Source organism: Amblyomma maculatum, chromosome 1 (genome assembly GCF_055883805.1).
Source record: "Amblyomma maculatum isolate TAMU_Amacu chromosome 1, ASM5588380v1, whole genome shotgun sequence".
In the NCBI taxonomy this organism is placed as follows: domain Eukaryota; kingdom Metazoa; phylum Arthropoda; class Arachnida; order Ixodida; family Ixodidae; genus Amblyomma; species Amblyomma maculatum.
In genome coordinates, this window is record NC_139344.1 from 184,403,574 (window position 1) to 184,430,776 (window position 27,203).

Here is a 27,203-nt window from a genome sequence, read left to right on the forward strand (position 1 = left end):
GCATCTCTGTACGGCGCAATGCAATGGCGTACCGCCGGTTTTTCACAGCGGATCGGCTGAGCTAGCGAACAGGATGGCTCTCATTTACGACGCGCGCTTGGGGCTTGATGCGCACGTTTGAGCAGGACTCTGATCGGAGACCCACGGCGCGACTAAGAGACATTTGAACGCATGCGTGCGTATGCGTGGGGTCGAAGCGGGTTGCTTGGCCGACACATGTACGACAAGCTGTCAAAGGTAGGTTAGTGAAGCCGGGCACACTGCCAAGACCAGTGGTGGGTTTGGTCATCCTCCTCCCCCAGGGCCCGATGCCCCACTGGCTTCAGACGCGGTGGTTTGCCGTGCCACTTGTGCGGCGACACAGGGGCCGAGAGCCGAGCCACGCCGAGCTGGTCTGTGGAGCGCGCTCGATTCTATTACGGCCACAGGAGCTGCTCGGGTTTAGACGTCGCGCCGTTTGGGTGGACAAATAGTACGCGAGATTTTCGATAGAGGCCGTGCATCTTTGGGACGGAATTACGCTTGCGATGATCCTCTTTACCTGGAAGCGGCGTCTCGCAATCGAGCCAGACCTGCCGGGGGAGGCCCTCTTTGCGAGCCAAGAGACTGCTCGCTCCAAGCTCTTGTCTTGGAGCACCCAAAGAACGGAAGACGCTCGCCGAATAAGGAGAAAAAGCTGCCTACCGTGCCAAGAAATTAGATCGGTGAACGCTTCGCCACTCTTGCACCACTTTCCAATCCACTCTTTCGCGTTTTTTTTTTTTTCTTCTGAAAGAAAAAATGAGAGGGAGACGAGTGTACACATTCCTCTGCTTTTGCCCCGCAGACGGCGTCTACCTTCCATATTTCAGTATAAGGTCGCGCAAGGCATCGTACCACGCGAGCAGCGCACGTGGATAATGAGAATCATGCGTCGACTAGGAAGCGACTCGCTCGGTTCTCTTTCTAGGAGCAACTTCCTCTGCATCGTTCTTATCCGAGGCGCTTGCGTCACCAGCAAATGTCGTTTTCCGGCGGAAGCCGCAACGATTCTCGTAATTTTGTCTCCCAGAAATCTTCGCCGCGGAGCGTAGAAATGTTTACGCTATTTCCAGCCCATGACACCTGCAGCCTCCCAGCAAGATAATGTTTCCACATCCTAATGAACTAAATTATACAGCATGCACGATATAACACAGAACAACTTTAGGTACTTCGCAGTCACTGCACGACGATAAAGCTAGACAGGTCGAGAAGAGACCGGTCTGGTTGAGGAACTAAAACAGACGTTTGTGATAATTTATGTAAAGGGAGGAGTTCACATCGACTGTGCCTAAGCGATAGTTTTGGTACCGCTTGCAGAATGTGAATGTCGCCGGAAAATATGCTCAGCCATAGCGGCCGTTCTTTCCAGTGCATAATTGCGATAGAAAGAGACATTAAAAAAAATGTGGTTGTTGGGACAGCATCGTCGGGACGCTGCCTATGCGGGCGTTAATGGTGCTAACCGCCTGCTAGTGAGCGATTCTTCTGGAGCCGTTGAAGGACGGATCTGCAGACGCCGCCGAGAACGATGACTACACAGTGTGTGAGAACGATTAACCTGTACTGAACAGTCCTATCTGCTCTTTTGCGTTCTGATAACCGACCTTTAGCCGCGTGGACTATGCACAAAAATTCAAAATAATAAAATCAACGAGAATGTGTCGTTCTTGATACTGTAACTGGTTCGTCATCATTTCCAGGAAAGAACTTCAAGAGCCCTGACACTGTCCGCGGCTGTGTGCAGTGCACCTCTGTTGGCTGTCTGTTTGACGTCTATTCTGTAAATTTATTCCATGCAAATGTTTGGACGAATAAATTAAAGTTCTCGCAATTTTGTTTGCTGCGACCTTGCTTGGTACACAGATCCACTATACATATAGCGCGAGAAAGGCCATTCTCGACGGGGCATACGCTGTTGACAGTGAGTTGTAAATGCGCTACGAACAATAGCTACACAGCTGCACAAGTTTCGTCCAGCGTCCGAAAAGCGATTTTTTTTTTCTGTGTGTGTGTTCTAATTCACTCGAAAAAACTCTCTATCTCGCCCTTGCGTAGCTCGTATTGTGCTGCACCCTCCGCCCGGGGTCGATACTTCTCTCGAGACAGATTCAGTGCGCCGTTCGTTTTAACACAGTGGAGTCAGTTCGAGCAGGCCCTGTCGGATTTGCTGGTGGCTTTCGTAAATATTTTTGCACCTTGACCGACGTCGCCACACCTGTCCTGTTTTCAGTGGGCGTCGCGCCCCTGTAAGTGCCCATCATTTCATTACGACACGGCTGGAAGCGTAAAACGATTACACGAGCAGGATAACGTCTGTCTGCGAGGGTCTTTATTAACGGGGCGCTGTCAAAGCCACCCCCCAGCGAGACAAACAAGCGACGTCACACGTGAGCGAGCGAGAACAGCTGCATATGCTCTGGGCGCAAGGTTGGCGCATCACGCTCCCCTGCCGGCTAACGCAGCTCGCTTTCGCCCGCCGTCGATACCACGCCGTTGTGGATATTCGAATAAAGTCGCGGCGAGGCTGGCTCAACGTCGATAAGTGGGCGGGTGCGAGACGGTGGGGTTGACTGGACGATTAGGCGGCCACTCGCGAGGGAAACGGAGAAGGTCGGCAGCCGGTTTACTCCACCGCTCCACGAACATTCCGCGCGCGAAGAAAATATTGCCACCAGCGGCTGCACCGGGATGCGGAACTCTGCTCGCCTTCTTGTATTCTGCAACTCCGTCAGAGCATATAGGGATGGCAGCGTCGCTTAGATCGATGGATGGATTGAAGTATATATGTTAAGAGCGTCCCCTTTGAAACGGGGGCGTTATCACCATGCTCAACCTTTCTTTTTATGCTTTTTAACTTAAATTGAACCTTAACGGCTTTACTTTCAGATGCGGGTTATCCCCCATCGACATCTGGATGGGTGCTGCCATAGTCCAGTATAAGATGTTCAATTGTTTCTAGGCATCTACCGCACATAGCACAAGTTTCATCTTCATTCAACTTCCTTCTGTAGCTTCGGGTTCTAAGGCATCCTGATCTAGCTCCAGAGAAAAGGCCGCTGCCTCTTCACTTGTCATAAAAGGTTTCGTTCTCAATCAGAGTTTTACATTTTTTATATATGTCTAGGGTCGGCTTCTTTTCCATTGAATTATTCCAGTTATTAGCCTCTGCGCTCTTTACCTCCCGTTTAATGTTCTTTATTTCTCCGTCCTGCCTTCCTACATACTTACTGGTTAGTTTCCTTTTCTGCTACTGTGAGTCAATTTCCTTTCGTTATAAGTATTTAAATACTTTAGCTGCCCACCTGTTGTCGTCCATTTTCCTGAGGCGTTCTTCGTACAATATTTTGCTCTGAACCTCTCGTGCCTCGAAAGATGCCCAGCCCACGTCTCTCTGCATTGCTTCGTTTGTAGCTTTGCCGTGGTCTCCAAGTGCTAATTACCTTCCCACAGGTCTTTGATTTATTTCCAACTGCGACTGGACTTCCCCCCTTAAGCACAAAACCGCGTTTCCGAAGGTAAGCCCTGGCACCATTATTCCTTTCCAAATACCTTCAAGTACTTCATATCTGTTGTACCCCCATAATGCCCTGTGCTTCATTATCGCGGCATCCCTTCGCCCTGGTGGCCTGTTCATGTTTTCCATATATACCTGTCCTTCATTTAGCCATACCCCGAGGTACTTATATCTGCCACTTGGTATCTCGCTCCCTTGTACTGTCAGCTTTTTATCACTGAAATCATTGATTATCATCAGACGGACTGCATCTCCATCGTGTTCACATATGTTAACCATTAATGCTTCTAAATCTGTCTGGCTATTGACTGATAGAACAATGTCGTCCGCGTGCATTAATCCTGGAAGCGTATGTTGCACATCCGTTCCACCTAGCTTACACAAAAGATTAAAACCAAGGTTGCTTTGTTGCAGACTCATTTCCATATTCTTCATATAAAGAATGAAAAACAGCGGGGGTAGCGGTCACCCTTGCCTTAGCCCTTTGCATACCTCGACAGTAGACGTACTTCTCAACCCCTCTCATGCAATCTCAACTTTATTATCCCTGTGTATTTACTTTACTAATTTAATTACTTCTTTACCGCTGCCTTCAGATTGGAGTTCCACAGGAGTGCCCTGTTTACGCTGTCGTATGTCCAGAAAGGCTGAATACGGCGGTCTCTTTCCGCCCTGGCTACTTGGGTTATCACGGAAACGCTATCATCTAGGCGCTTCCTGAACCCGTTATTGCTTTCTATCCATGCCTGCATTTTTAGTTTCACTGCCTACATTGTCAGCGTGTACGTAAATGACGTTATCGTGTTCGGTATAAATGATTTAACGTTCTTCCTAGCTCATTTTCCTTCATAAATAAATTCATCCTATACTCTGTCGTCAGCTGTCCGGTATTTCTTCATTTGTTATGACTATTTCCACCAGCGTGTCCTTGACTCTTGGACTAAGCCCATTATATAGCTTGATTGGAATTTCATCCATCCCTATGGCTGTACAAACATGAATATTTGTCTCTGCCTGCTTCCAGTTAAGATTTGTCAGTTATAAGCTCCTTTCCTTCGTGCTTTCTGTGGTTTCTTCATTCTGGAATATTACCCAATCATCGCTCATAAATGATTCAGCAATAACTGATGTAATATATCCTGTGGCGTCATTCTTCTCGAGACATTTTCCCTCGGCGTCCTGAATCGCTTCCTGCCCCCTATGATTCCTCTTACCCTGCCAGCCTATATGGCTCCAGAACTTCTTTGCCGCATCTTTAGTTGAGTCGAGCACTTCGGTCATCCAGCGAGTGGTGTGCTGCTTTATTTTACTCTGCGCAAGTACCTGAACTTCCAATTTCTTTTGCCGATGGGATTCCCACTTCCTGTTTATTCCCTTTAAGATAGCTGCGCTTTCTTAGGTTCTATGTGTTCTCTGGAAGCCATCCGTCTTCGTTCTATTGCCTGCTTAATTTCACTGTTCCACCAGCTTTGTGGAGTCCTCCTACCTCTCCACCAATTTAAGTCTTGTCGAATATTTGTACGAAGGAGTGTTTCCTGATTTTTCCTTTCTACCAAGTGTCCCATCTGCAGGCATTTAATACGTTTATGGTCATTCCACAGGCTGTACGCACCTTCCTCATCTATTTCCATCCTCGCAAGCTTATTGTAGATTGCATAGAGACAAGGGTGCCTCTTCTGACGGCGTCCTGCGGAGGGCTTCGCTCGGGCAACTCCACCGCGGCTCTCTGAGTGCACGTGTGCTCCGGTCGTCCGCGTTCAAACGGAAATCGCTGTGTTGTGGTGCGAAACACCCAGACGAGCAACTATCCAGGCCCCAAGTTCTGCACGAGAGCTACTGGGCTCGTAGTGCTGAAACGTACCCCGGAATTGCCAGTGAAAAACTTCTAATCAAAATTCTAACTCAACTGTTCTTCGTGTAGCGTTCAGTGTAGTGTCATACCCTTTCGCTTCCCACTTAGCATCCATCTGCTAGTCAAGTTAAAGGCTAGTTTCTTAAATGCCTTTTATTTAGTCCTTTGTTACCAGACATGTATTTGGATGTGGATAAGGCAGTGGTGCAAGTTCATGATAATGCGGTGTAAAATCATAGACCATGTCATTACCTCGCCAATTTCTTAGAGTCAAATTATTTTCTCAGTCATTACCAGCATTGCTTTCGAAAAACATATTCTTGGGAGATCCAGCTTCTATGTTTTACACACGATCTGCAACTTCACTCTGAACCGGTGATCTATTCCGGACTCGATTTTTCTAAATCCTTCGATAGCCTCTCACCAACTACCTCTTCCCAAACTGAGTAATCTTAATCCGACGTTAACGTTTTTTCGTGACTCCAGTCTTTCCTCACTAATCGTTGTCAATTCGTGACTACAAATAATACAAACTCCAGCTACTCTTCTGTGGGTTCAGGTGTTCATTAGGGTTCGGTTCTAGGGCCCTTACCTTTTCTAATTTATGTTAATGACTTGCCTAACAATATCGTTTCTATTTACCTTTTTGCTAACGATTGTTTTATCTACCGGGAAATCCAAAGTGAATCTGACGTTTCTGTTCTTCGCTCTGATTTTAACCTTGTTTCTAAATGTCTTAAATGTCTTACACTTGTATGTCTTAAATGTCTTACAAGTGTAAGCACATGCGTGTTTTTCGATTCTTTGCTGTGTCAAACACTTATGAACTTAACAATATCCCTCTGGAGTCTGTTCCATCGTATAAATACCTCGTTGTGCATATAGCTCAAGACCTCTCTTGGAAACAGCATGTAGAATTCATTACTAACAATGTCGACCGCATGTCCGGGTACCTGTGTCGAAATTTCCATCGTTCTTTATGTCCAGTTACTGCTTTATAAAACAATTGTCCGACCTAAATTGTAATGTAACTTCTAATTGGACCCTGGACTTTTTTTATTACATTTATTTATTACAGAGTCCTGCAGCACTCGAAGGCATTATTGCAGGGAGGGATATGACAAATAACATTGCCAGGAAAGGCATAAAAATGCATAAAAATGAAGAAAATAACACGACGCAAGTGTTAATGCAGAATGAAAAACATGCATCGAAAGGGGGCAACTGCGCGACGAATAAAGTGATTGCAGGGGTGACAATTTGGCATTTATTGCAGGTGTGACAAGTGAAGGAACACTAATAATACAGTGGGTCGTTGAGCTTGTCAGTCGGACATGATGGAAAACGCAGCAGAGCAGACAACAGAGAAGAAATACGCACACACAGACAAGGATGATGCTGCATTGACAGCTGAATTATTTAGATCCACGCACCTCCTTCTCTGCTCTGCCACCAACGGTGCGCAGGAAAGGCTGTGTGATACGCAAAAAAAAAAAAAAAAAAAAAAAAATGGCCAGACGACTTTCACAACGCGCAAGTTTTGAAAAATAACAAGGAAAAATTGACGCGAATGATTTTAGAAGCCTGGGCTATCGAGATGTCTGGTGAGCAGTGTATCAGTATGCCTTCTGTGCTCTTACCGAACAAGGAAATGATCCTCCTACGCGTGCCGGCAGGACAATGAAGTGAAGAACGAAGTTAGCTGCAGGTAGGTTAAGTGAAGAGAGAGAAGGTTGCGCGGGTAATAATTCTATTTTCACTGCACCATCGTCCTTGTCTTTGTGTGTGTGTGTTTCTTCTGTGTCGGCGTCTGCTTTGTTGCCTTATCCATCATGGAGGAAAAATATATGATTTAAATTAACGTGTGAAAACAAAGCAAAATAACTAAGCGCAGTTATTAAAAGCAAGAAAATGACAAATACGCAACACCGGTAAGTCATCTTGATGGCAGCGGTCTTCAAGGCGCCATGGTTTAAAGCATGTCGAGAGCAATTGTATGTAGCACAATTTGCAGGAGGCGTGCAACACCTAGCTCGGCCGCGAAAGGGCGGCTCATGTTGGCTATGTTACTATATTTAGCTTGTTGATATCAACTGGCGCGAACATCAGAGGAGCCGAGCAGCAGGCGGTGGTTTCAGATGCCTACAGACGAGCAGCAAGCATCCGGCCCGTTTGGAGAAACATCATGTTCGCCTCGCCGGTGTGTAATGTCTAAGGTGTGCATGGTGCCACGCAGTCCTGAGGTAGGAATCGCCCGGAGAAAAACTGAAAAACAATGACATCAGTTCGGATGACTGGAAATAGAATGGTTTTAGAGCAATATCGTAGTGAAGCTCCAGTGCTTCACTACGAGTGCGTAGTGCAGGTTTATGCTTGGAGAGGGATGGGAATCACACTTTATTGAACCGGCCTGTCGTTGTCTTGAAACACACACCGTAACATTCACGGACTGCCCAGACTTCCAGCGCTGTTATGTCGGTGTAGCAGGGATATTTGAATGCATAAAGGAAATATGCAGGTGTGCAATTAACGACAGCCGAATGACTGTCTTCCCTAGAAGACACATCCAGGAACCAACACTTGGGTCATGACCTTGTCTTCAAAAACACCTAATTGAAACGCGGAAACCAAGGCTACCGTGTAAAGTAGCTTTTACCTGCCCGCCTTAAACTCGCGCAATAAAATAAAGCTTCCTCATGAATGTGGTGTCACTTCCCAATACGCGTTTCAGAGAACAAATGCGTGTTTGTTTGTTTGTTTGTTTGTTTGCTTGTTTGTTTGTTTGTTTGTTTGTTTTTTGGTCTCTTCGGTGGAGCTTTGCGTGTTCGCTTACTGGGCAAGGGATGCAAGCCAGCAGCTTCACATGGTAGATTTTGTTTTTCAGAGCCCCCCCCCCCCCAAAAAAAAAAAAGAAGAAAAAAAATAAAGCTCTGTGAATAGTACTTTCATGTAAACATTACAGCTTGATCTTTTTCAAGACGATCTACAGTTTTTGCTTTGACACTTTTCTCCTCAAGCCTATACATAAAAGACAGCTATTTAGTGGAGTAACTATGTACTGTGGCGAACGAAAAAAAGAAACTGCAGACTGAGGGCGGTGACTTTCAACTGATGTCAGTTGATTTGACCGGAGCTAGCACACTCCCTGCATTTGTTTTTTTTTTTTTTCTTTAATTTCGTTACGTTTAGCTGGGACACCTGGTATACAAATTCACAGCGGAAGGTACAAACAAAACAAAATTAAAATAGAGAACCCGGATTCTCCGTGTTTCTAATTTTGGACCTACATATATTACCAGCAACTCTAGAGCTCGTAACGTATTCGCCGCACGAACCCCATTTCATGTTTAGCATCCGCGTGCCGTGCGTTTCTCTCTTTTGTCCACGCGGGTCGATGACGCGATCGATGGACTTTCTGGGCGGAAAGTAGCGATTCCCTTCCTCGGTCTGGCTTCCTGGTGGGCGGCCACAACAGCGCGGGCGATACACAATGTACGCGAAATCGACCGGTGAGCTCCGCTAAACAAGTGTGCACTTGAACACGTGTGCCAGCATTTTAAACCACCTGCGCGCCAGCTACTGCTCCACCAGCCGCATGAAGGGGTTTCATTTAATGTCAGCAAATGTTTCAAATATGCGATTACGCTTGTCTATATGTGCGCGTGTGTGTTCTAGAATGGCATGACTGGTGCTGACGCCTTCTTATGCATTTAATACGTGTGAAAGCTTAAAGGGGAATAACTCCAGACTTACTCAAGGTAAACTGTTGACAGTAAAATATCGAACAAATTGCTGTCCTATGCTTGCTGCCCTAGACTGTATGCGTGCTGTTTGTGTTTTGGTCGCATGAACAAATAAGAAACGATAAAAAGGTACAGACTGATACAGAGACCTTTGCATCTTCATGCCGTTACGTCACTTGCAAGCCGCCTTGTCGCAGCAGTGATGACGTGTAGCTTATACGTCATATCTAGTTAGAAGCGACCCCTGTTGTCAGTGCCTTACCGCAAGTATATTCGTTTTTAGGTGCAACTCTGGCGCTCCTGCTACCTCCAAGATCTCACTAGATTTCAACGCAGGTGCACCGTAGTTTTCCGGCCTTTTCTGCCAAATTTCGCAATGGAGTGGATTTTGTTGCAGTGCAGGTCAATTTAAAATTGTCCCATTTCATGGCCTTCCTTCTCAATATAAGGGCATTTCTACAAGCAACCATGAGCGTCGGGCGTGCAAAAATAATTTCGTTCTTACTTTTGTTCATTTAATTCAGGCAAATGAGGGCCCACACTTTAGGGCACTTACAATAACCAGTTCAGCCAATCAATTTGTGCCTAATACGTTTTGTGCACGTAGGTTTGCGACTATTTGCGACGTCATAGATTGGGCTATCGTGACGCCATCACTTCTTTTTGAAAAACCCAATTCTGATTTCAGTTTTTCAATTTTTGTCTTTTTCAAACATCGCTACTACGAATATCTAAAAACTGTTCTAACGCGGGAGCGTTAGTAAGCACCTCTATCTCGAAAAAAATTGTCCGTTGGCGTTGGCGTCGTCAGCGTCGACCATTCGAATCCTCTAAGTCTTAAAAAATCACACGTGTAGGCCTTCACTGCGAGATATAGTGACCCCCTGTCGGCCAAATTTGGCTGCCTGCTTCGGCGTCGACCTTTTGAAACCTCGAAGCATTAAAAGTGACAAGCATGCCTCTGGTAGGCATTCAATGCGAGAGCATTAGTAACCCCATATCGGCCAAAATAAGCCTGCTGCTTTGCCGTCGGCCATTCGAAACCTCGAAGCCTTGAAAAATCACAAGCATGCTTCTGGTAGGGCTTTGGTGCGAGAACATTATAGGCAAATATGTCAAACAAAATTAGCCAGCTGCTTCTGCGCCGGCCGTTCGAAGCCTCGAAGCCGTGAATAATCAAAACATGCTTCGTGTAGGTTTTCAGTGCCAGCATTAGCAATACCATGTTGACCAAAATTGGCCGGCTGCTTCGGCGTCGGCTATTCGAAGCTTTGAAAAATCACAAGCATGCCTCTGGTAGGCCTTCAGTGCGAGAGCGGTGACCCCACATCGACCAAAACTAGCCGCTGCTTTGGAGTCGGCCGTTTGAAGAGCCGCGAAAAATCAATAGCATGCAGGAAGGCCTTCAATGCGAGAGCTAATGATCCTTTGTTGGCTACAATTGGCCGCTGCTTCTGTGTTGACCGCTAGAAGGCTCGAAGCCTTCAAAAATTGAAGGCATGCTTCGGGTAGGCCTTCAGTGCGAAAGCAATAGTAACCCTATGGTGGCCAAAATTGGCTGGTGGTTTCAGCGTCGACCTTTTGAAGCCTCGAAGCCTTGAAAAATCAAAACCACCCTTTGGCGGCTTTCAGTGCAAGAGCATTAGTAACCCCATGTCGGCCAAATGTAGCCGGCTGCTTCGGCGTCGACCGTTTGAAGCAGTGAAGCCTTGAAAAATCAAAATCATTCTCTTGGTAGGCCTTCAGTGCGAGAGCATTAGTAATCCCATGTCGGCCAAAATTGGCGGGCTGCTTTGGCGTCGACCGTTTGAGGCCTCGAAGCCTGAAAAAAATCTCAAGGTCTTCTGTGATAGGCCTTCAGTGCGAGAGCATTATTACCCCGTGTCGACCAAAATTAGCCAGCTATTTCAGTGTCGACCATTTGAAGCCTCCGAAGTCTTGACAAATCAGAAGCACGCTTCTGGTAGGCCTTCAATGTGAGAACCTTAATAACACCATGTCGGTCAAAATTGGTCAATTGCTTTGGAGTTGGCCATCCGAAGCCCCGAATCCTTAAAAAATTACAAGCATGTCTCTGGTAGCCATTAAGTGCGAAAGCATTAGTAACCCTATGTCGGCCAAAAATAACGGGCTGCTTCGGCGTCGGCTGTTTGAAGCATCGAACCCTAAAAAATTAACAAGCATGCCTGTCGCAGGCCTTCAGTGCTAGAGGATTAGTAACCTCATGGCAGCCAAAACTTACCGGCTCCTTCGGCGCCGACCGTTTGAAGCAAGGAAGCCTTGAAAAATCAAAAGCATGCTTCTGGTAGGCCTTCATTGCGAAAGGATTAGTAACCCATGGCTGCCAAAATTTGCCGGCTGCTTTGCGTCGACCTTTGAAGCCTGGAAGCCTGGAAGCCTGAAAGTTCAAAAGCATGTTCTTGTAGTACCTTCAGTGCGAGAGTATTAGTAGCCATATGTCGGCCAAAATTGGCCGGCTGCTTAAGCGTCGACCGTTGAAGCCTCAAAGCCTGAAAAAAATTCACAAGGATGCCTGTCGTAGGCCTTCAGCGTGAGAGGATTAGTAACCCCATGGCGGCCAAAAGTTGCCGGCTGCTTCGGCGTCAAACGCTTGAAGCCTGAAAACCTAAAAATTCAAAAGCATGTTTTTGGTAGTACCTTCAGTGCGAGAGCATTAGTAACACCATGTCGGCCGAAATTGCCGGGCTGCTTCGGCGTCGAAGGTTGAAGCTTCAAGCTCTGCAAAAAATCACAAGCATGCCTGCCGTATGCCTTCAGTGTGAGAGGATTAGTAACCCCATGGCGGCCAAAATTTGCCGGCAGCTTCGGCGTCGATGGTTTGCAGCCTCGGAGCCTTAAAAAATTAAAAGGATCCTTCTGGCAGATTTTTAGAGCGAGAGCATTAGTAACCCCATGGCGGCCGGAATTTTCCGGCTGCTTCTTATTTGACCATTTGAAGCCTCGAAAAATCACTAGCATGCCTCTGGCAGGCAATAATACTCCCATTTGAAACATCACAGCCTCGAAGAATTACGAGAATGCCTCCAGTGAGCAGTGTGGTGGGAGTATGGTTGATTGTGGTAATAGAAATGATAAAAACTGAAAAAAAAGCGCACAAAGTAGTTCCGGAAGCGGCTAGGTGCTTTGGCCAGCCGACGTTGGCCATCCAGCTGCTAGCTGAGGCGATCAGCTATCAAGGTTTCCAGCAGTGAAACGTTGAAGAAACCCATACGGTATAAATTATTCACCATCCCTTTATGATGGCATCCACCAGAGCACATGTGCCAGTCAGCATCAGCAACTCCTTGTCTTCACGGCTTCTGCTGTGCTGATGCAATGTCGCTCGTCAATTACGAACGGAATCCTAAATCTCTCATACGTGGTAATCAGCTACTTCGCGATGCTTTTTTCGTCTTTTTGTTTCTTATTTCATACAGTGAACAGTCTCTAGTCCCAACTTTTTCTTTTTGGAACTTGTCTTTATTTTTGGGTGTTGTTTGTGCGACTTTATTAACTTATTTCCAGTTTTCTGTGCTGTATAGATTGCCTGAATTATTGTTGTCGTTCAGCGGAGCTGTTTTGTCTATTATTATTCTCATTTTTTAAACATGATGGATGTAATTCTCATGTCTTAAGGTCTCCAAGAGAGACTGACTGTATTGAAAATAAATAAATAAAATATTCTTGTCCTTGCCTGTGTTCTGGTACCACCGCCCCGCAGCCAACCCGCTGTCCTTACAACCTTTGACTGATGCCTACCAGGGGTGGAATAATATAACGATTCTATTCTATTCCATTCCATCGCCTTCTCTGCCGTTGGCGGGTTAAAATTTGAATCTGTGCATAATAAGGTTGCGTTGCAGAACGTCACAGAATGTCACAAGTTCTCGTCACCTCATATGCAATTTTGACGTCATCGCTGAGAGAATGAAATATATTTCGGAATCGATATATTTTTTCCACCCCATGTCCAAAAGCGCAGGTCGCTGTTCGGGCTCCAGTGCACATGTGTCGAGCATGCACAGTGGCGTGAAAATGGCGAGGTGTAAAGATTTTGTCACAGGCTTGCAGCCCAGGAGGTTTGCTTCTGAGCGGCGTCATGCGGCTCTTATTGCATTTAATTCCTGTAAATATTGTGAAGGTTTATAATTTTATCCCATTCAACGAAGAAGGCCCCCAAATGCTTAGAAGTTACCATTTAAGAAGTGAACCACTTGGGCTGTAGACCTTTGAAGGCGCATGCTGATTGGTGTGATGCCGTGTATCTATGCGCAGTGTACAGGCCGACTACGACACCCCTGGACCAGACAAACGGCCACGTGGCTGCCAATGGAGCGGTTCCCGAAGACGATGTCGTCTCCACCATATCGCAGCAGGGCGCCGTACAGCTCAAGCGCCGCGTGGGGCTCGTCAGCGGCGTAGCGCTAATCGTAGGGACCATGATCGGTGAGCCACACCGCTGGTTTCTGGCAGAATACGTCTCTCCAGTAGGCACTTGTCAATAGGGTGAGGGTAGGAGGTAGGAGGAACAAGCTTTATTTAAAAAAGAAAAATAGGCAGCTCTTACATCCAGGGAGGGCTCCTAAATGTCCAGGAGCCCTCTGGTCTCCACCTCACGCCTCGCCCGGGTGAATAGTCATTGCTTGTTCATCAGGCCGGTGGCAAAAAGAGCGTCCTCCCAGGAAGAAACCTGATCATATTTTCATAGTGATATAAGTTATATAGTGACATAAGTTATCATAGTGACATAAGTTATATGTCAATTCTAAGCCAAATCACACGTGTTTGACATATAAACCACGCGTCAGCAAGCCGTTGCTTTCCTTCGAGTCCTCACATTCGAAATTAGTGAAACGTAGCATAACGAAATCATCATGCATCCATTCTATTAAAGATAGTTTCATGTATCAAACTCGAGGGCTTCAAAACGCAGGATATCCCAAGCAGCTGTTGGTATCGGTAGCGGAGACTATTTTGTGAAGTATAAAGTCTTCTCGGGCGAGCATGGGGAGCTCATCCATTAACCAGCAGACAAAACAAAAGATAGCGGTCATTCCGTACATTCATCAACTCTCGCATAGACTAAAACGTATAAGAAATCAGGCAGGTGTGAAAGCTGTGCTTTCGGCTCCCGATAAATTAGGGAAAATGTGCTAAAAAGTTAATGGCCCGAAAAGCATTGGTCAGGGCTGTACCATAAAACACAAAGACCCTCATGTGGTTTGCCAGAAGGGGGTGGTGTACTCTGTTCCACTGTCTTGTAGAAAACATTATGTCGGACAGACGGGACGTTGTATTAACGAAAGACTAATCGAGCATCACAATAATGTTTTTGGTACGGTACAAAAAAATTATGGGCATACACTGCAGGGACTGTAAAAGCGACGCTTGCCAGCCCTTTCTAGAGGAAGCAAAAATAATCAATGGGCATAATGACCAGACAGTTCGGGAAATTTTAGAAGCAAATGAAATCAACAGGATAAAGGAAACTTGTATCAGCAGCCCGTCTATAGCTTTATCGGAACGTGTAAGATTTATGAACACGAGAAAATGATACGTTGTGAAATTCTGGATGACACATGTTTATCTTGCATATCTTACGTTTTCTGGTGTATCGTTTATTTGTTCTTGGTTCTTTTATTGTGTGAACGTGTTCATACATATGGATGCAGGCATGCAGTAAACCTGTCAGTTGAAAGTCAGCGCTCGTCTTGTTGTCATCGAAGGGAACAAAATGTAGCGCACCAAGACAAGGACAGAGAAAGAAGACACCCATAGCGCTAACTTCCAACTAATGTTTATTCAAGGAAGAAAGCATGGTTTTATACCACCGCGTATCACATGCGCCAAAAGAACATGCGCTAGCAAGTCATATCAGCCAGATACGCAATCTCCTTTGGCAACAACGCAACAACGCGACAGAAGGGTTACTTATACAATCATCTTACAAAAGAGTAATCCATTCAGCTTCAACTATTTCACGCGTTAACCGGTTTTTGTGCCCTTTTAAAACCATAAAAAAGTATGGTTTTAAAAGTGCACAAAAACCGGTTAACGCGTGAAATAGTTGAAGCTGAATGGATTACTCTTTTGTAAGATGATTGTATAAGTAACCCTTCTGTCGCGTTGTTGCCAAAGGAGATTGCGTATCTGGCTGATATGACTTGCTAGCGCATGTTCTTTTGGCGCATGTGATACGCGGTGGTATAAAACCATGCTTTCTTCTTTGAATAAACATTAGTTGGAAGTTAGCGCTGTGTGTGTCTTCTTTCTCTGTCCTTGTCTTGGTGCGCTACATTTTGTTCCCTTCGATCATGTACCAACAAGCCCAAGTATCTACCCTTTTGTTGTCATCCTTCGTCCCTGTCGTTTTTTCGCGCTGTTCTACATACAAGTAACCATGTCTGCATGGTTCGTTTCTCGCTTTTATTCTAAAGTCAACACGTACTTCCAGAGCATCACAAGTGGTTAAAAGTATGGAGTCGAGCCCGCCTTTACTTTGCACAGATTTACAGCTTCAGAAGTGGTACGAATTCTCTGCTGCCCAACTGAGAAGCGGAGCAGGCAGCCTGGTTACTTTTGGCAAGGACGGTACACATGCAGTATGGTCCTGCTATTGGCTGTGCGTTTGCGCACGTGGAGAATTGTTCCTTTCAGTTGAAACTGGACGTTCAGCGCCGAAAGGATTGGTCGAAAGCCAAATTGAGTTGGGGCAAATAACCTGGAGATTCGAGGTGCAATTGCATACGGCGTAACACGACATAATCAATTTGCTGACGCAGCTCGTAACTGAAATGGGCCTAAGGCTTTCGAGTTTTAATGTCTTGCTCGGCTGGGGACCCAGATTGACGTGCGCGTGTTTCCAGGCTGGGTAAAGCGTACCCGCCTCCAGTGCTCATTGAGCGGGCCGGTCAGCTCCAATAGGACCACGTCATCCAGGTTGCGAAGCATCTTGTAGGCAATTTGATCGGGCGCCGGCGCGGCGTCTCGCTGTATATGAGAAAGGTCTTGTGACTTCTGCAGGCATAATGTGGAGGGCTTAGAAGCTCGTCAAGTGGTCTAATATTCGTCTCACATGAGCATTTTCAAAATATATTAGGAGCCTTGAATATATATTCAGTCGCTATCGAACTCAAATGAGTTGTGCCGCTGCCACACGGCAAACTCAATCGCCGCAGAGGGATTCCGTCAACTCTCACGAAAGTGTTGTGCGCCGCCGTCGCCACAAATAATTTGGCATGTATATGATAAAAATCAACCTACAAGCCTTCAACCTCAAAAAGGTTAAAAAATAAAGTTTTTTCTGAGAGTAATATTAATTAGTTTTGAAATGAATTTGATTGTTTTTGAGAAGCTGTAAAGCATTCGTGCGTTTTTCAGAAAACCGGTGTTGGTTGTTTTTTGTATTGCGGGATGCAAAGATTTTGAGCTTTGTGCAGCGTTGAAGCCCGAGATATATTGTTCTGCCAAATTGTGAGTCCTCAAAGCATTCCTCGTACGATGCCTTCGAAATCTGGATAACAGAGATCCGTGCTGCTCTGTTGACTCGACAGACTATTAGCTCAGTGGCCATTGAAAGTGTCCGTGTAGCAGCGCTTAACGGCTTTTGATTTAAGGCTGTAGGTTCGACGGCCTTCATATTGCCCTTGCATCAAGTGTATTAGGCTCTTCAGATCCGTTCATTTTTAGGAATGCAGGGTCACCTTTTGAATGGCTAGGCGAAAAACACCGAGAGGGCGAAAAACCTCAAAATACTGTGAGATGGCTTGGCTCTACAAACCAAATTAGTATCACGGGGAAGCTTGCAAATCACGACTGGCCATATTTAGGACGTTCCGACCTAATTTCTGGGGTAAGTCACCGGTATTTCTCATGTGAAACCTCACTGTACTATGACATCACCACCCTTCATTCACATCCTACCTCTCTCTTACTTCCTCTTCGCCCCTTCCCCAGTGGGTCGTAGGTCAGGCTCTCGGTACCGAAGGCCGACCTCTCCACCTTTCTTCTCATTAAATTACTCTCTCTCTCTCTCGCTCTCTCATGTGGGCCAAGTCAATTTGAGGGTGCGTGAACTCAATTTATGAATTTCAATTCTTGAATTGCGCAACCTCATACTAGGGGTTGGCCATCTAATTTTAGGAATGGGCTAATTAGGTCCGTCCGTCGAACCGTCCCTCACCTTTAGCGTGCAATAAGAGGACAATGCGATAGTGGTGTGTTCGGATTCATTGCGCGCGGAGATGGAACTTGATGAAGGCGTCGAAAGGGAAGGATATTTCCATTCGGCCGCAGTGGCGCTGCATATGCGGCCTCGAAAGTGCTTGTATTTTAAGTCCCCCAGAGCGGCGATTTTTTCTCTGCGTTGTACGATTAAGGATTAGAGGGCAGAGCTCGTGTGGACTCAGATATACGCTGCTTATGTTCCGATCGTTATTGCAGGACGTTTGGCGATTGGTTACGTCGTGTGGTCCGGAACCGATATTTCTTGCACGAAGCGTGACATAATCTCGGGTTGCAAAACCGAGGTGTACAGATGGAGAGTACTTGCGGTTAGCAGTTATCTTATCGTGCAGGAGAAAAAAAAACACGAGAAATATATTCTCGGCGTTTCTAGTTTCATGTGACCGAGTCTAGTGGGTTATCTCTCCACGTGCATGTGGAGTGTGCCGGAGACCAGCTCCGCTTCAAGTGGCAAGCGTCTCAAGTGGACGCTAGTCAGATAGAGCACTGCTGTTGAGCATGTTTTCTTTCGATAAGCCGGTGCGATGTAAAGGAGCGCCATACACTGGGGAAGAAAATAAAATAGCAGCTTTAGGTGATCTATATTGTCAAAAGTCATTGTAGCTCTTTGCTTTAGTATATCTTCGTCACACCGCGCGCGCATATAATGCAGGTCGGGTTTTTTGTTTGGGTAAAAAGAACGCTACTGATATGCAGCCCATAAGTACCATTAGAGGTTGGAGATTACTTTCCGCGTCACTATGTAATCAGCCTTCTAAGAATTATATAATGATATATGGGGTACTCAGAGTATAGTATCTTTGTAAATATCTATGCTCTTGGTGTTGCTCTTCTTTCTCCGTATGAATTTTTATTTAAATGCACATAGTGTCGCTCACGTATTTGAGTAAGTCATAAGGCATTGTTGAGCATGATTCTTTGGGAGCAGAAGCCTCTAGCTGAGGGCATAAAGACAACTCATCCTCGATGAACTGTAGGCTTACGCCTGCATTTTGTTTTTGTATACAGTGAAACTCCAGAGTTGAGAAATGCATTTATATAAAAACTGACAAGTCCAACACTTGTTCGGGCCTGACGAGGATATACACACAATAGCTATTGTACTGGTTTTCTTGTTATGACTTTTGTTCGAATTGCTTTTCGTTGATGACTTTGTTCCTCTGAATGGCTCAGAAACTGCGTCTGCTGGGAGTAGAAATGCCCCGGAACTTCTGACATATTGAAATACGTGTAAACGAAAACAGATAAAGAAGGAAGAATAATCTGGTGCCGCTAATAGATATCAGTCAATGTAGTAACATGTATGGTAGTGGAATTTTAATGCTGAAATGTAAAGTCCGACGAAATTAACATCGTCACGACATTTAGCATTACCCGAGCGCTGGGTTCTGCCTCGTTTCAGTTCTCCGCGCATTGGTCCCTCGCATCCGACAAGCTCTTCGTGCGCCAGCACTACAGGCCTCATTCACAGACTTGGCTGGTGTATGTTGGAAATCGGCAGTATACTTTTGAGACGGGGATCAAACCCATCGGGACTATATAGTGTTGCCTAGCGGGGGAAAAAAAAAAAGTGGTATTCCGGGAGGAGGGATTATTAGCGGCTTTAAGTAATCGGCCTTTTCACTGGCGGTTTTTTCGTGGTCCTTTGTAGTACAAGTCATTTAAAATTATATTCATTTCTTCAAGAGAAACCCGCTGCGAACGCATGACTAAGCTGAGATGTCAAGGTGGCGAATATTTCTGCAATCCCGTTTAGAACCGTCCTTACGGTTGCAGTGGTGGCGTAGAGGTAGAAATCCGCCTCGCGTGCAAGATGACCGTGCTTCGAATCCCGATGCCGGGCAATTCTCCACCGGATTAAAACAAACGAAACCCAAGTGGAAACACAAGTGGAAACACAAGTGTCAGCAAAGCTATTCGCATTTGACGTAACCACGCTGAATCAGCCGTAACTCTTTTTGTGTGTGTGTATATAATTCACGTTACTCGGGTGATCAGCTTGATGTGCTCAAAGATTTTGTGGATGTCTTCCGTTTCAAGTGACTGCTGATTATTTCAAATTGCACGACTGGTTAATGTTTTTTCTTCATATGTTATGCGAAGTGTATACATCTCGTTCGGTTGAAAATGCGTCACCGTCGCAGTAACACAGAATTGGGAAAAAAGTAATGTTGGAGAAAATACGTAATTCGCATCAACTCTGCGACGCAATCATTCTTCGCAGCGTTCAGGGTGGTGTCATAACATTTCGCTTCCCATTTACCATCCATCGTTGGAGACTGCTTTGCGATAGGGATTCGAACCGACGACATGTGCGCCTCTGATTGCATACATTGTATTAAAAGTGTACGTGTCCACATAGAAGTGACACAGATGCTCCAGTTCCTTTTCCCAAAGCCCAACTCAAAGAAAAAATATAAAATATTCGTAGAACGAAAGGGCGGTGTTAAAGGCGCTATTGCGTCTACACTTAGAGGAAGCTTGAGCCTCCGCTTATATTTTGTATCCTTTTTGCCAGAAAACATAAATGATATCGTGATACTAATTGGACTAAACAGGCTACCTAAATACCCTTTACAGTTGAACGAAATTGATAAGTAATTTGTCAGTACTATGCGGTCACCCTATATCATGGAAAGCAAATGTAGAGATCAGCCTACTATCTTGAAGTGAAAAGAAAGCGAAAGGAACTTTTTGTTAAGGAGCGAAGAAAAAAATTTTTTTACTACAGAATCTCTTACCGAAATGATGGTGCATTCGAGAAGAGAGGGACTGGAGCGTAACAGATATTTACGAAGGCGAGGTCATGCATCTCTCGGTGCGAAACTCTTCAGAGAAAAACTGTCCTGCGCTAATGCGGAAATACGCGGACAACATGGAGGTCTGTTTTATGTTTTTTACTCAAGAATGAATGCAATGGACACAAGAAGCCACTGCGTAACGGCTCTTCGCAGGTTCGGGAATCTTCGTGTCACCTAAAGGCGTCCTCGAGCGGTCAGGCTCCGTGGGACTCAGCCTGATCGTGTGGGCCGGCTGTGGCGTCCTTTCTCTTTTCGGTGAGTGTGGCTGGCAAGCTACTCCACAGACAGCTGACGCATCCTGTGTTCGGACCCCTGCATGTATAAGTGAAAGTTTTACCTGACGGCTTGTTTTCGCTGGTCTTCTCAATGGCGGATATTTATGGCGGGATTCCTGCAGTTATGTTGTACAGAAAATTGTTAAACTCCTGCCACTGCAGAGTTCGCGATAAGCGTTTAAACGCGTGGCATCCATTCTTCCTTTTAAATCGAACTTCAGACAAGACAGAGGCTAATCATGCATCCTGTGTGTTAAAATATGCAAAAAGAAAGAGTACCCGCACACCTTCAAAAGCACTCTAGGAGAGGGCTGCTAGTCCTTGCCACTCTGCTCGTGATTTCCGAGGTCACATTAGGCTCTCTGCGCAGCTGTTTTCGTTACGCCAGGAACAAATGCAAGATGGCGCAGATGGCGAAGCTGTTGTTACGACTCGCATTTGTTGGCCTCATATTTTACGACGCCCGGCGGCTGTCTCCGGGCCCTTTCAGACCTGAATGTGCACAGGGTGAACAGCCGCATGTGCAACGATGGCAGCAGTGCCCCCGTGCAGTCAGAACACCTTTCTTTGTCTGCCTCAGAGTACCACTGAATGGCAGACGTCGTTACCCGTCACCGAACTTTTGGGAATTAACATATACTCATCCTGAGGATAAGCCGATGGAGGCATTGTTTGCGCGTTTTCTTAGAGAAACGACATTGATTCGGCCAACTGCTGCCTTGCGACCACAGGCGGACCGCACATCAGAAATATTCTCCTGTCTCACGTCGTTCCGCTGGATTCGCATGGCATCAGTTGACGTAAGCCGCCGGCCTTGGTTCGCAGTACCGGTGCAATTCCTCAAAATTATTCCAAATATGTACCGCGTGTGGTTGGCTGGTTGGACAACTTATATTTCCATTGGAAAAGGGCGTCCCCGCCCCCGGCAAGCAGGTCGGGGAAGACGGGAGGTCGTGCTCCCGTAGATTAGAGGTTGGCAGGTAGAATACCGTGTGTGACGTCATGGGCGCCAAATCATGGCGCCCATTACGTCATCTGCAAACCGTCTGTGGTTAAAGCACCCATGACCGGATGTATAGCGCAGGGCCATGCGGGCAAGGTTGTGGGTTCAGGTGTTCGCCTGTTCTGCTATTTAAAAAATATTGGGGAAGAATTCCACTGTTCTCAGGCTACCGGGAGTAAAATGTTCGCGAACATTTGACTGCTTGCCAACAGCTTTCTAATTTCGCCAACAAATTATAGAGTCACATTCTTTCTTTCAAATGGCGAGTGCGTTAATTTTCTGGGCTGTTCTTTTAACGGTTGCATACTTTTGTTAAAAAACCTTGGAGAAATTCACTGGTTCACGCTTTCAGGTGGATTATACAGCGAGGTGGACATTATGTTCGTGATGAGGTTCATGATTAGACGATAAAGTAATTATGACTACCTAACAGAGTTCTTGTTTTTGATTTAAATAGGCAATGTTTATTGCGAAATCTAAGGCCGACAACATAAAACGTGAGCGATATTTATAAATATTTTATTTGGCAATGCGGCTCAAAATATCGAACGTCAAAAAATAGGCTTTTGAAATCTTGTTGAGCCGGCTTTCAAGCACTGTGAATTAGTAAAATGATGTCACTACGTGAGTTATTGTCGCCAAAACATTACATTCTACGACATCAACTAAGCAAAGGGTGTCTGTGCTCGATGAATAAAATATACAAGCGACACCACTTCATAAATCTACAGTGGGTGAAAGACAGCTCAGCGACACTTTAGATCCATGTTTGTGACTGAGATCTGCGCTTAAAATTGATTTCAACGCATGGGGTCTTTCCTAACTTATGCAAGGTTTGTTTTTGACTAGGGTGATTTCTTTGTGGTCAGAACGCCGCATCCTATCAACCTTTTGCTTCGGGCGAAAATGATGTCAGAACGCTTCTTTTCTGGGTTGTTGCAAATTGGTTCCGCTGCCGCTTCCACCGTGCTGACGTCAGGCGCTCACAACAGCGCAGCGAGCAATATTGCGACGCCCACGGGGCCCTCGGTGTAAAGGTCTATATCTCTGTCTATCTTCAGAGTGTCGTCCTACCCCGTAACAAAATGCAGGCCAACATCACTGTATCCTCATTCTAAGAAGGCCTTCGTAACGAACGACCGATGCATGGTCGGCGCAGCAGTTTCCTTTTCGAGCAGTGAGACTGCGGGTGTGCGGGTGTGCTGGCCGCAGTATCACAACTAACTTATGCACGTGGGTGCCATACAAAGCGCCACGTGACATAAAGGGACTGTTTTTAATATAAAAAAAAAGGCTAGAATCGTCATGTATATTTTGGCAAGTCGCGACACACGTTGCGGCTCGGTATACATCTTTCTTATATATATTTGCGCAACACGAAGACAGCTTACAAGAAACACTGAGCGCGTATTCCAGTCGGCGATCTAGAACACCTATCCGAGTACGCGAAGATGTCAAGACCGTCTAGGGCCATGTGGTCGTGCTCCAATCTTAACTTGGAATACAAATCACCACTAGAAACAGACTCTCTGTATCGGGGAGCAAGAAATCTTGCTCAGGAGTCGAATTGATCATTATTAGTAACTGAAGAGTGCTGTATCGTTCTGTAAAGCACTGACGAACTGGCCGAATGCAGAAGTGTGACCAATGGTGAGAGTCACTGCGCTTAGCTGCGACAGGCGCGTCCTTGACTGTGCTGTAGCTGCTGGAGGGCTGTGCGACAGGGGCACTGTCGCTGGCTGAGCTGGGCACCATGATCCACAAGTCCGGTGGTGACTTCATCTACATCCTGACGGCGTTCGCGGGTGACCCACCGGCGCGCGGGGGCCTGAAGCCTGTGCCGGCATTTCTGCACGCGTGGACCACGGTGCTGCTGCTCAAGCCAGCCGGGTTGGGCATCATGGCGCTCAGCTTCGCCAAGTACCTCGTTCAGCCGGCGTTCATTGACTGCGGGGATTCGCCGCCCGTGCCCACCAAGATGGTCGCCGCCGGATGCATCTGTGAGCACAGCCGCGTTTTTGCCTGCTTTCTGTCGTCCGCGTTGCTTCTCGCAGTGCCTACGGGGGTACCGCATTAGTGGCGCTACAAGCTTTGTCTTATCAATCGAACACGCACGCCTTGATGCCGGAGTGAGAAATTTGTGTCATTTTGATCCAGGCAGCGACATTTTGCCTATAATACCGAACCCAACCCCAAAAGACTGTTATGCATCTCACTGTCAGACACGCAAAATGACCTCCGTCTTGCCACGCAAATGAGTTGAAGTATATATCTGGAAATTATCGCGCATGGCGTGCCAGCAAGCGCACAAACACTCAGCGCAGTGTAAAATTATGAAGCTGTACCCTTCACTGTGAATGTGAGCCAGGGCTTCTATACGTTGGAGGCAAGTCAAACGCTCTTTGTAACACTGGTGTCTCTGAGTACTGTTTACTTACTACATATCGTCGTTACTGGAACGGACGCACCGTTTTAACGTGCAAACATCTTTAAAAACTCTGCCCTTAATCGCCGGTGCCATCTGCAGCACTTGGGCCAGTTGTGAGGGCCTTTTTTCATTGACGCTGTTGCTTCATCATCGTCGCAGCCGGCGGGAAGTATGCGCCTGAATGCGAGCCGTGAATAGCAACGAGGAGATGCGCGCCCTCAAGCGAGACGGGGCTGCGCACATAATCGCGAATGGCGACATTTGTAACCATACATTGACAATTCTACTCAATCGCTTCGGCTGTTGGCTACAGACGAGCGTGAGTGTTTTTACCATGCAACGAAAACTACTAAAATGCGCTTTTTATTAAAAAAGAAAGCAACAGGAAGGGAAATAAGCAGCTTCCAAGTCAGGAAAGAATTATCCTAAAATTCATGCCAGCTCCTCCAGACACGTGAAATTATTTCCGCCTATCAAAATCGTCTTTCCAAATTTTTGTCGCCGACTGTGGTGGATATTTGCTACCTCAATTTTATCGCACTCTATTTACAAAAAAAGCACACAAACCAGATATGCACGTTTAGCACACACGCCTTGGTAATATTTCAGTGCGATTAGCTTGCCTGATTTGCACATGTGTGAAAGTGTCTGCTGCGTTCTATGTGTGAAAGCCGGAGTTGTTTAATTTAAGGGTGTGACGTGTTTCACGAAGCTGTGACATAGGCAGTACCGCAACAGTTCCTAACATCCATGGAATTGGCGCACTCGGCGATTAGAGAGGAGTTGGAGGCAGTTCCGCCTTACATTATTGCATCACTGGACCTGCTGGCACGTACGCGACCTCAACGCAACTTTTTTTCTGTGCCCCCGTGTAGGTCTGGTGACGTTCGTGAACTGCTTCAGCGTGAAACTGGCAACCAGAATACAGAACATCTTCACCGTCACCAAACTGGTGGCTGTGGCAGTCATCATCATCGCCGGAGTTGTCATGATAGCCAAAGGTGAGAACATCGACGGAAAGGGCACTCTTATTCCTGTGCACGATACATGGAAGTTCTACGTCTAACTTGCTAAACTGATCGTTAATACGGAAGGAGAGTCACGGGTGGTCTCAACGACGCACGATGAGAAAGGCTTTCGCCCAGAATAAGCCTATTCCCCTCAAATGACACGATGGCGCGATAACTGCTCTAGGCAGTGGGTTAAGACGAACCACACTTCCGAATGCTATGCCCACTCAGTCACGGCAACGGAGGGCCCATTTTGTGGCAGTCTTGAGGAACGGGCTGTGATGCACAAACGCATGCATCAAAATCAATGCACCATAGATTTGTGAATATCCCAGCCTGAACGGCGCCGTGGCTATTTTCTCGTCGGATATACACGATCCGCCAGCGCACTGGTGGCGGCCGCCTACGTTAAATACAGATAAATAGGTGAACGTTGATCACACACACACACACACACACACACACACACACACACACACACACACACACACACACACACACACACACACACACACACACACACACACACACACACACACACACACACACACACACACACACACACACACACACACACACACACACACACACACACACACACACACACACACACACACACACACACACACACACACACACACACACACACACACACACACACACACACACACACACACACACACACACACACACACACACACACACACACACACACACACACACACACACACACACACACACACACACACACACACACACACACACACACACACACACACACACACACACGACGCTGTGGCGCACACACACACACTCGCACACAGCGTCGTGTGTGTGTGTGTGTGTGTGTGTGTGTGTGTGTGTGTGTGTGTGTGTGTGTGTGTGTGTGTGTGTGTGTGTGTGTGTGCGTGCGTGTGTGCGTGTGTGTGTGTGTGTGTGTGTGTGTGTGCGATGTCACGTTAAAGATCCCCAGGTGGTCGAAATTACTCCGTAGCCCTCCACTACGGCTCCTTTTTCTCTCTTTCCACTTTAACTCCCACCTTCCTCCCTTCCCTCACGGCGCGGTTCAGGTGTCCACAGAAAACGAGTGAGACAGTTACCGCGCCTTTCCCTTCCAGTGAACCAGTTATTATTATTATTAAGTTATTTTTTTATAATTTATTATTGCACACGGCCTCACTTTGTGCGTCGTTTTGCTTGAGGAAATCAGTGCCCTTCTTTGCGTGTGGTACCTTTGAGTACACACTGTGCTATAGCTGGTGTGGTCGTTTCTTAGCCCTGTTTGCTGCTGGGCATGTTGGAGGTCGCCCTGCTGACACTTTATTTTAGCCCCTTGTTAGTGCAGAACGTCTAATTGAAACAGACGTTAGCGGCTCTTCGTTGTAACTTTCGCGGCGAAGCTCTAGACCATTAAGTGGCATCCAAGTTCGCAGCGCCCAGAATTGCATTAGCGCAACATTGTACATGGGCTGTGTGTAGAGCTTCGCCGCCCTCGTGCACCGTCAGATAATTTTTCCATGTATTTCCACGTACGAAAAATAAAACTGCAGCTGCGTGTTTTAAACACATCTTTGTAGGCATGAAACACCACTGCGTTTGTAGACGTATCTCAAGCAGGAAGGTAGCAGACGACCGGCTTGAGGAGAGTCTGCAACCTCATTGCTTCAGACGCGTGAGTAGACGCGGTGGCTTTCATGTGCGTACAAAAGTGCGTTTGAACACGCAAATGCAATTTGATTATCCGTCGCATTGCTAAAAGAAGAGTGTTAGTGGTATTCTAAAATTTTCGCCGGCGTAATAACTCTATGGTCTCACCCATCTACCGCAGCGGGGAAGAGGGGCGCTGCGGTCGCTTTGCGATCAACTCACTCCTGACCACGCTCCTGACCGGCTATTGTTTGGCTTTACACCGTGGTTTGGGCCCACTAAAGTGCCTAGAATATACTTGCTAGTGTGCCGAGCGCCAGCGCTCTGCTGTGTGATAGCGTGACGCCATTTGCAATGAAAGCCCGCTGCGGGCAATAGAGAGCGCTGCTTGTCAGGTGTGTGGAGGCACCCTACGGCCCAAGGTGAATGCCGTCGCGTCATCTGCTGCGACAGCAGACGACGCGACACGCTTTACGCATCGTCCACGCCTAAGAGACAGAGCAAGAACCGCGCGTATTTCGTTCCGATGTGCACGAGCGGCTACCGTTAAAATAAGTAGCGTGTGTCTTCGTTCACTGCGCCCACGGACTCTATGCAATTGACAGAGTGGGAAAGAGCGATAAAAAGGCAAGACAGGAGGTTGACACCTTCATGCGTTGTGT

The 27,203-nt window shown here is 46.6% G+C and overlaps 1 protein-coding gene across 1 annotated transcript in view; it reads left to right on the forward strand.

The window, feature by feature from the left end:
• The window catches only part of sbm (L-type amino acid transporter sobremesa), a 109,134-nt gene that overhangs the window by 54,024 nt on the left and 27,907 nt on the right, over window positions 1-27,203 (forward strand). The window contains exons 2-5 of the mRNA XM_084589787.1: window positions 13,409-13,579; window positions 20,332-20,433; window positions 23,181-23,456; window positions 24,760-24,885. Coding sequence (XP_084445913.1) covers window positions 13,409-13,579; window positions 20,332-20,433; window positions 23,181-23,456; window positions 24,760-24,885 — 675 coding nt within the window. The remainder of the gene's footprint in view (window positions 1-13,408; window positions 13,580-20,331; window positions 20,434-23,180; window positions 23,457-24,759; window positions 24,886-27,203) is intronic.